General features: G+C 47.2%; 1 protein-coding gene across 1 annotated transcript in view; it reads right to left on the reverse strand.

Moving 5' to 3' along the window:
- The window catches only part of PBX1 (pre-B-cell leukemia homeobox 1), a 134,752-nt gene that overhangs the window by 10,149 nt on the left and 113,927 nt on the right, over nt 1–10,676 (reverse strand). The window contains exon 7 of the mRNA XM_009320718.1: nt 7,826–7,985. Coding sequence (XP_009318993.1) covers nt 7,826–7,985 — 160 coding nt within the window. The remainder of the gene's footprint in view (nt 1–7,825; nt 7,986–10,676) is intronic.

The raw sequence follows: 10,676 nt of genomic DNA on the forward strand, positions 1-10,676 counted from the left end.
CACCTGAATCACAGAAAGGAAAAAGATCCACCCCATGACTCTCAGCCAAGAGGAAGGAACAACATGCAAAGCAACCACAAAACCAAAACACACAGTCAGGTTAGTAGTATGAAGAACAGAGCAAGCAAAAACAAAAAAGGATGCACTCTTGAGGTTATTCAAAGCCACATGTTGTTACAGCTCAATGCCAAGAACATTCTTCAACAGCTCCTCAGCTGGAGGAAGGATTCTTCATGCTCTCAACTGAGACAAACAAAACCCATCCTGGAGGACTCGGACAGCCCTTTCCCTTCATTTCAGGGCATCAAAATCCTTCAGGCAGCTTTGAAAATCTTGGCTGTTGGAGGTGTCCACCCGGCAGACTACACTGCAGAACAGAATTACCCAAACAAGCCTCACTATCGAGAGCGGAAGCCTTTTCAGCAGGGCGAACCAGGCCCACACTTACTGCTGTTTCCAAGAAGCTCAGATCAGCGTGGGTAAGTCTATACTGTGCTGCTCTCCGCAGGGTGAGCACATCCAGACACCAGCCAGTTCCATGTCTGGAGCTCCTGCTGAGCCACGGGGAGCTCTGCGAGGGAGCGGTGCATGGGGTGTGCCTTCAGGACATCAGGAACCCCTCACTGGTGGGAACTGCAGCGCACCAGGAGCGAAGGCTCACAAAAACGTGAAGGCACCTGGGCTAGCCTCCCAGTACCCATCACGTCAGCAAGTGTCTTTCATCGTGATGGGCCATGAGAGAATGTAAGGGTATCACAGCCCTCCTGGGCCAGCTGCCCCAGAAGAACGAGCTCTGTAAGCAAATTCCCCACCGCATGCACCAGTCGCCAATGTTACGCTAAAAAAATTATAACGGTGAAGACAACTGGGTAGGATCAGGAAAAAAAAAAAAAAAAACGAATGGAAAGAAAAAAATAATAATCCCTCCTTTGCAGAAACAAGGCTTTCTGCTTCCAGCTTCAAGATATCTGAGCACCTCCTCAACTACTGAACAGGAGAAGCAAACCCATCATGTAACTGGAAGGCGGGGGAGGAGGGAAGGGGGTTAAAAATAAACAAAAAGTTTTATGGGATTATTTCAGAACTTATCGTGCAGATCAGCGCGTTAAGTGTGAGACAGCTCAACGTGCAAGGTTTGGTTATATACATGACGTTAGCCTTGGAAAGGAGAGACTTCAGGGGCCCAGGTCAGCTATGCTTTCAGCTCCAACCCCAAATACACTCTCATCATTTCCACTGCCACTTCCAACTTGGAAGACTGGCAACCACAGTCCTGGTGGAATTGCCCAACTATGGCTCATGCGTACACTCTGAGACACGCCTGGCAATCCCCCTCCCTTTGCTGGAGAGCGAAGAAACAATCTGGACAGACCCCAGCTCTGCCCTGGAGGTGGACCAGGAAGGCTCTTCTGAAGGAAGCCACCTCCAAGAAAGGTCAGGGAGCAGGTGGGAGGTCTATGCTGGAGACTTCATGTTCATTAAACTCTCTGCTGCTCTCTTTGAAACTGGCTCTTTTGTCAGGTGCTGCCAATTCTCAGAATTGAAGGAAGGCAGAAACATCATTGCTAGATACAACATCCAAGACAGTAAAGAGAAAGACTCATCTTGAGCTCAGTGAGTCTTGGATCAGGACCCTCCCACCAGTGCCTGAAAAGAGCAGAGCCAGGAATAGCTCATTGTCTGTGCTCACTGTCAACCCTGCCCAACCGCTTTCAGAGAGCAATCCCACAGCACAGTGTAAAGTAACCGGGACTAGTCAGAAGGCAGCTGTAACCATCACCTGCTCTGCTCAGCTGGCGAAGGGCTCCTGTCACTTCCCGACCTCTCAGGTTACTTGCTATTTTAAAGGCAAAAACCTAGGGAAATGAGCTGGCAGACTGAGGATAGATAGCAGCCTGACACTGCTCAACTTTAAGCATGAAGATGGATACTTTTCACATACACGAAGATGCTTCCTACCAGGTTTTCTGAATGAGATTGCTTTGACCAATGGCACGAAAAACACAGGGCAGGAATGTGGCTTCATACTCCTGCAGTGGCTGAGAACCTAAGAACTTTGCAGCTACCACTCACAAGAAGCAGAGAATATTCTCCTATTCTTTTAAGGTGAGCAGAAACCTTTGAGATCACACAAATAATCAATGGCAGAGCTGGGAACAGGACTCGGGAATCCCTGAGCACCTGACAGGGCACTGCTATTGCTCTGCCTCCAGCAGAGCAACATTTCATCCCACCTTGCCCTACCAAAAGAAAATTATAACAATAATAACAAATAAAAATGCCGTAAACTTAACTGATATTTTACTGAAACTTAATAAACCTGGCCGTAAAATTGAGACTGGAAGGAAGGAAATAAAAATAAGCAAACAGCCACAAACTCTAGTTCTGAAGAGCACTGGTGTCTTGGAAATCATGAGGAGCGCTGGAGATGTCACTTACAAGATATACGCTGCTATGGGCACAGGGTATTTTTACAATATATGTGCATATCTAAATGGTAAATATGTCTTGCCGCTGTTGTGGATGCAAAGATAAATATGCGCATACCAATGACCCTGCATGTTTGGATGCATTTGTATCAGAGGCGTAATTGCAGAGCCCTATGCGCTGCTGCTCTGCTGCATCAGCACTCCGCTGTCTATGTATTAGCCATGTATGAAAATTACGATGGCCCAAACTCTCAGAAACAAGGCTAAGAGGGGCTGATGCACTGGCGTGGGAGAGGAGGCAGGAAGGTGAAGAGCCCTGAAAATTAAGACTCTGGTATCCTCCATGGAGACAAGATCCAGTAATACAAGTCAAATCCTTCCACTAGAGGAGGCTCCATCATAAATCTAATCTGTCCCTCTGAAAGGCTCCATTATAAACACACCAAAGGTTTTCAGTGGTCATAATGTGATCTGGGGCTTCTCAAGAACTGAGAAGTTAACAACCATCTTTGAGCTTGTGAACCCAGGAGGAAAGGGCTCTTATCTTGGCATGGAAGTCCCTTGATGCTATTGTGTGTAGACAATAAAAACCACCAGAAAAACCAACACTTTTCATGACTTGTAGCAGTGTGGAACAGTGGTTCATCTTCAGCATCCAGACATCTTATCAAACCCAAGACCTATCAACACTATTCCTTAGTGTTGAGTTTCTATCAGGGCATCACCAGTTTCAGAAAGAGTGGTGGAAATGTTTAAACAAGCCATGGCACTCAGCTCTTGCCGCTGGGTGAAAGCCTACATCAAAACAATGCCTGCAAAGAGATCTCTTCCACCCCTAACATTTCTGATGAACAAAACCCACTTCAAGTTTGCCTTCAATTTAAAAATCTTCACAAGCTTGACTGCTGGTATTTCTTGCACCACTTCTCCAGCTCTTCAGAGAGCTGCTTCTCCAGCTTCTCTAATGTCTTCTCTAACGTTTTAACAGACTCCACTTCCACCTCAAATTTTCCAGGACCTCTAACAAGTCCTTTTCTCTAAAGTATCTGACAATTCAAACAGCATCAAGAATAAACAAACATGGTAATGGTGTTCACTGGAGCTGGAATCAAGCCATCCTCATATCACCTACCACCAATGAGACAGAGATCCAGCACACTGAACCACTGAAGTCAACTTTGGTCATGTATACAAGACTCCTAGCTGAAGTCAGTGGCAATGATATATATGCATTGAGAGCACAGAATTTAACCCCCCTGTAACTTTTCCTTGTGTTTCTACCATGGCCAAAGATGATGGAAAAACTTGATGGACTATGTAACTCCTCAGCTGGACAAAGCCACCGAGTTTGATAGCAGGTCTAAAAGCCTGGACTCACCCACCAGGACATTTGTTCTTTTTCACTTGCCAACCAACACTCAAGACAGTGAGACCATGATCAGAACAGCCTCTCTGCTGAAGCAGGATCCTCTCCAGTGCTGTGCTCTGGACAAGTGATTGCCACAAATGGAGGAAGGCAAAGAGAGAAGATACAGCAATCAGGCCTGTGCCTCATGAAGTACATTTCCAGACAGCATGATCCCCTCCATCAGCAGCTTTGAAAGAAGATTTTTACAAAACAAAAGGGTGAGCAGGAAAAAAACAGCTCAGGACAATTTTGGCTGCTCTGCATGGAAGATTTCACTGGATGTCATCACCTGTGTGTGGCCCTTGAGGAGTCTGGTTGGCAAAAGGTTCTGCCCACATAAAATAGCTTTCATTTGCCATGTGGTTTTTGTGCTGAGATTGTCCAGGCAATCAAAGTGAGGATGGGGAGTTGTTAGCCCAAATGAGCCAGACATCTCAGCTTATTTGAACATCTGGCTGATAAAGCCCAACTGTGCATATTCAGGATGAAAAGGTGTTTGACATTCAGGCCTGGGTGACTGAGGATGGGGGACCCTGCTTTGAACGTGCCAGATGGCTAGACAGATGCAATCCTTGCCCTTGTCAATGTGTGGCCAATCTCTTTGACTGACTGTAGCCATTCACCGATCTCCAGTAACATGGGCATCAGTGCAGAGAACAGATGGGTCTGCGTAGCCACAGCAGAAATGAATTTAGCTCCTGTCCCAGGTCCCATCGCATCCAGTTCCACCTCCTCTTCCAATATCATGGCCCTCCAGGGACTACATTGCTGGTCGCTTCTTTCTCATGACCTGTCCTCTGCCTAATCTCTTCCTTTCCACATGTCCTACAATGTAATTAAACCAGAAGGTCCTAAAAATTCTCCGCAAATCCAGCCTTTGTTCAGGCTCCTTCCTCACCAAAGTCTCAGTTTCAATGATCTGAAAACAGAAAAAAGTCCATGGTATAAAAGGAGAGGCATCATCCATCTTAGTCCTTCACTTCTTCATCCACTTCCGACATTCCTCCCAGGGCAATTCAGCACATCCGGATGGCTCGTGGCCCTTGACACCATCCTCCAAATCTTTCACAGAGAGGTTATTTCAGATCTAGCGTGTATAGATGTGCTTCTTGCTGCTAGCACCTCCAGGACAACCTGAAGCAGGGGAGGTCACACAACTTCATATGTTCTCAGGATGTGCCTTTGCCCCACAATGTGGCAATGCAGGGATGCTTGACTGAGCTGTTACATCCGCATGGCTCAGCTGGGTAGATCTCAACCTGGGATGCCACTGTTGGAGATAAAATCCTGAGGCCCTTCCAGCTGTCTTCTCAGGAGATGACTACAAGGACATCCAAAACCACTATGTCTGCAAGATGACACAGAGACTATTGCGGTACTGACAGCAGGACTCCCTGCTGCTCTGCCACTGCTGCAGCATACAGGGAGGGTGGTGGGATCTGGGCCAGGTTAGAAACACTTTGCTTCTAGCAGAAGAAAGATCTCCATGGCCTGTGAGCTCCCCTCACACTGACGTGCTGCTTTAGCACCACTGCCACATTAGGCATGTGAAAAGAGGTCAATGTTTCTGGAGCACAGACAAGTAAGCCAGAAAGAGGACCCAGGAGCTCAAGTCTTACACGTTAATAACAAGACTGTTTGTCCTTCCTTGAAAGTGGAGTGTTACCCAGGGATTATCTTAGCTGTTTACTGCAGGGTACCGGCCAATTTATCTTTGAAACAGCCGTGTTACTGCCTGTGGGGAAGGCGAAGAAGCAGCCTCGCACTGGAGCACTATTTAACTGGGCAGGCACTGGGGAAATGCCTATTCCACTACATGCAGGCCAGATCCAAACCCGTTTAAGCAATTTGAAGCTCTTCCCTTGCTATTCCAGACCTTTGGATCCGACTCCATTTGAAGAAAGAGGGAAAGAAGGAAAGCTGTGTCTCTTTGGTCCAAGCTGGTGTGGACTGCAGGACAGCATCACAGGCAGTAGGCATCTCCCTCAACACACGCAATTCTGCTCTCTACCCTCCAGCCTTTTCTACATGGGAGTTTCAATGTCAAGAGACTCCACCTGACCAGGTATTTTGAGTGAGCTGTTTGGAAAGGATGACATTTTTAAAACTGAAGCTAACAGCAGCTAAAACAATGGAAGGAAAAGGGAAAAAAACCCAAAAAGAAAAGAATCAAACAAAATTCCTGCAAACCATCTGTCCCTGCAGAATTCTGCCGCATCCACCTGAGCCCTCTGAGCACCTCAGCTGAGCCAGAGCAGGCAGCACAGCTTGCTCACAGGCAGCCCTGGGCGAGGAGGGAGAGATGCCTTCCAGCAGTATTTCTGACCTGCAATCAAAAGCTGCAACATCTCTGCTCCAGGTGGCTCTGAGGGGCAAACCCCTAGCAAGTAACATGTCTCCTGGAAACTAAGGGGTTGTGCGCAGGGACTTCTCTCCACTGCCCAACTGAATAAGCCTTCTACCACTTGCTTCTGTGCAAGCCATCTACACGAGTCCCTGTGAGGTGTGGATGAGCTCCCCAGCACAGAGCGATCAACCACTTGCTTACCACGTTAGCTCGTGGATAACAGACTGCCTTTGCCCTCGCGCTGGGGGGTTGGTTTGGGACATCAGCCAGAGATCCACGCCGGTGGTTTCTCCCCTTGTTTGACCCTTGGCTCTGCTTTCTCCACATTCCACCCAAATCCTCCAGATCTGGGGGTGCTTCTGGGGTGTGATTCCTCTGATACCTGTTACAGGTTGGGTTGCGCTCACTACAGAAGCACATCCTGATAGCAACCAGTGTGGGGTACCACTGGCGGTCTATTTAACATCCAGCATCTCCTGCTGCTCACCATCCCCCTTTGCTCCCACATCGTTTCCTTCCTCTTAGTAGCCTACCTGATAATAGCAAGCATCATGCCCCACTGAAAGGGTACCATGAGCAGACACTGAGCTCAAAGGCACAAGAGGGACACGTTCCCACTCTCCCTCCCACCCCTAAAAAGAAAAGAGGCACACAGATATTTGTATGGATAACGAAGTACATGGCACCCATCAAGATCCCTTTTTCCCCTCCTTTTAATCAAGTCCTAATTTTCCATCGCTCTTGGGAGCGGAGCACAACCAACCGACCGCAGCCTGGGATCATTTGTGGGTCGGCCGTCCTCGTGGCAGGTACCACGCATGAACTAAGCATTGTTCTCTAGCGGAGGAGTTGAAATCTGGGCAAAGTGCTCTGTGCCTTTGACCCTCAAAACAAACAAATGCAAACCACAGCAAATGGGCAGGAAAGTGGGAAAGGGAAGGGAACGACCCATGGATTTCCCCGGATTGCACTGACACAAACGGAAAATAAAATTCACACAGAACACACTCTTGCAGGTGATCCAGATACTGTCATGTAAGCAATCAAAGGTAATCACAACAGAAAGAAAATAAAAGGATAAAAATCTACCCAAAACAACCCCCAAAATGGCATGAGTTAGGACATCCCAGAAACGTTGGGGTTTATCCATAGGGCCACTCATGCTTTCAGCCCCAGTGAAACAGAACCATTATGCAAGGACTTTTTTTCCACTTTTTTTCTCCTCCCGAAGTGCAAGCAATCCCAGCAATCTTTTTTCAGATAATTTTTCTGGTTTTGTGTTTACCATCCATGCATATAACCCCCAACGCGGCACCATCAGTCACAAGGTCTGATCACATTGCTTTTCCAACAAAAAACAGAACAGGGAAAGGGAAGAGAAAAAAAAGAGAAGACAAGAGAAAAGACGGAAAAACCAAACAAAAAAAAGGCAAAGAAAACAAAGTACCCCCACAAAACAACCCCAAAACCCAAACCCATCTCTCTTTTTTTAAAGACCACAAAAGTGAGCCAACCAAAACCAGAAAATAAAAAACTGAAATAACCAAAAGGAGAAAAAGAGAAAGAGATTAGAGGGAAGGGGGAAAACGAACAAAAAACTGAACACTAATGACCCAAAATAAAAAAAACCAAAAAACTAACCAGCTGAATTGGGAGTTGAGGGTGAGTTAGCCTGGCTTCCATGGGCTGACACATTGGTAGCCGTGACAGCCGTTTTGGCAGCATAAATATTGGCTTCCTCTTGAAATTTACCTATGTTCTTCTTGTACCGGATTCTCTTATTTCCAAACCAGTTTGATACCTAGAGTGAGTTTAAGAGAAGACAAAGACATTAACGTTTCGACTCTGGAGATTGCAGCTGGATGAGGAAGGTGGATTAGTTCAGGTTAAGCAGTGCATATTCTTCCCCCCTCCCCTCCCGTTTCCTAGCTGTGGAAGGAAGACCTTCTAACTGCGCATGCCAGACCAAGCCCAGGAAAGGTGGTGGGACCCCCTTGGGAGGGCCAGGTTTGTGTGGATGCGTCTGGTTCCTCTACGGATGGGACGTCCACTAAGGGGATGCTCCACATGAACCACTAGACCCACCCCACAAAAATATCAGATGGGTTTAAAAAAAACTGGGAAAGTGAAATGACCCTGAAATCACACAGTCTGAAAATGAGTATATGTCATTTTGGAACTTTTTATTTGCCTCCTCCTCGGTGTCCCTTTGACAGGGACAGATGTCCCGATTCCCACATGCCCCTTCTCCTCCCCTTGGAGAAGCCAGTGTAGCTTTCAGGGAAAACGCCCAACGAATTTACTTGGGCCTGGCTGACACACAAAATTGCCTTGATATCACTGAAGCTCTGCTTTTGATCCACCTGAGTGGAATCAGTGCAAAAGGCCGGAATTGGATGCTCTTCACCCAGCTAAACTTGGCTTTGTATGGTTTACCATGGGCCACTACATAAACCAGGAGCTTCAGGGGAAGGCCGGACAGGGAGCACAGGGCTTGTTGTAAGACCTAACTTTGGTCCCAGGGAACAAGTGTGTCCTACGGAAAGGGGAAGGAGATGTTTCCACTGTGTTTGCCCAGAGACCAGTATGGGCCTGATGTGTCTAAGTGACTAGAAGTGTGCTGAATGAGGCTAGTGGATTTATTTAAAAAAAATAAAGAAGCAGGCTGAACTTCTTCAGAAGTCATGGGGATGGCTGAAAATGATGGGCCAGATCTGAAGGCAGAATGAAGCGGTGCAGCTCTGCTCATGCCAGCCCTGGCAAAAGCTGTTTCCCTGTGCCTGCAGCAGTGCAATGCATTAACCTCAGAAAGCCCCAAGGAGATGTCCGAGCAGTAATCCTCGCAGACTGTCAGGGTGGTATCCTGGGATCAGTCGTATGAATGCTTGACAGAAAGATTGCTTGGACAACCTGCCAGGTGTCTGGATAAATACCCCAAAGTTTGCATGTCAGAGGTTCAGCACAGTGATAGGATAACTCTGAAGTCTGTGAAACCAGGCTGTGGTATCTGGCCAGAACTGCTTCCCAGGGAAGATGTCAGGGTACCTCCTGAACCACCATGAACTCAGCATTCCCAAAATCCCGTTCAGTACCCTGCTGACGATAACCCTCTTCACTTGTGGGCACTATGTCGCACCGAACAATGTCAGAGAAGATGTGGGAAATATTCAACCTACAGTTTGGGAAGCAGCTCTCAGCTTCTTCTTTGACAACACTGAACACAGAGAATCAGGGGAATGCCTTCCTACATGCAGGTCTCTAAGCAGAAAACAACGTCCAGCCGCTACTGACCTTATTTGAGAAAGCTCATCAGGATGAAGAGGATGGGCAAATGCCAGAGGATGCTGCAGCTCTCCCAGAAGAGCTCCAACACTCCTAGGATCACTTGGAGCTGCAATCTTGAGCTAGCAAATCACCTCTTTGGTGGGACTCCAAGGACATTCTCCCTTTGCTTGCTGGTGAGCAAGTACATCAGTGCTCCCCCTTCCAAATGGACTGCCCAAGCAGCAAGACACAGAAGACAATACTGTTCATCCTGGGAAGCTCATTATTTTTTCCTCATCTTAGGGAAGTTGGTTTGGCTTGGATGTTGATAACTGAAACCCATATGCTTTTATTCCTATGATGTTTTCTATCTTCAGTCCTCGTAGAGATTCAGCAGCTTCTATACAGAAGTGGCTTCATCCACCAATTCACCTGCTACTGAACTGCACGTATTCAATCCTGCACTGCTGCAGAGCTGGAAAAAGAAAATATAACCTGCAGAGACTCCCAGGAGGCAAAAGGTAGCAACTCAGATCAGCACCCAACCCAGATCTGGGAGCGAATATTTTGATGGCACCAGGAGCAGGTGCTGTTTGTGAGGAGCTCCATTCCACTTCTTGGTCCAGCTCTCTCATTAATGACAATGTGCTCCTTCATGATCTTCCCACCTGGCGATCTCTCTACAACAGCTATTCTGTCTTCAAATGCTGGAGCTGGTGGGTGAACTCCTCTGAGCACCACAGGGAAGGAAGTCAGAATAAATGGCCACCACAATCCATCTTCATCTTAAAACTTGTGAAGCAAAAAACCTGCCAACCCCAGTCAGCCTTTGAGTTCAGGTGAACTCTGCTCATGACTTGCACAGATTCATGCTGTCCCATGTTCCCACTTAGCCTCAGCAAAAAACAGAGACTTGGATGTGTGTTTGTTTCTACCTTCTTTGGACGAAGAAGGGAGGGAGATCCTGAAGACAGACACAATGCAGCCTTGATACAGCACGGTCAAAAAATATCCTAAGTGCAGCATTTCTCCTGGGCATTTTCTCTCTGCGAGGGAGAAGTTGTAAGTGCGAACAGATGAATTAAAAGTGAGAAGGGAAGCATCAGGACAGCTGTAGTTTTACTTAAGCCAATATGGGCTGTCTCTCGTAGGTAACTCTGGGCAGAATCAATGTTTGGGTCTTCTGACCCAGGGGATGCAATCGGAGTCGCTCAGCAGGCATTCAACA

Source organism: Pygoscelis adeliae, unplaced genomic scaffold, assembly GCF_000699105.1.
Source record: "Pygoscelis adeliae isolate BGI_AS28 unplaced genomic scaffold, ASM69910v1 Scaffold402, whole genome shotgun sequence".
Classification (NCBI taxonomy): domain Eukaryota; kingdom Metazoa; phylum Chordata; class Aves; order Sphenisciformes; family Spheniscidae; genus Pygoscelis; species Pygoscelis adeliae.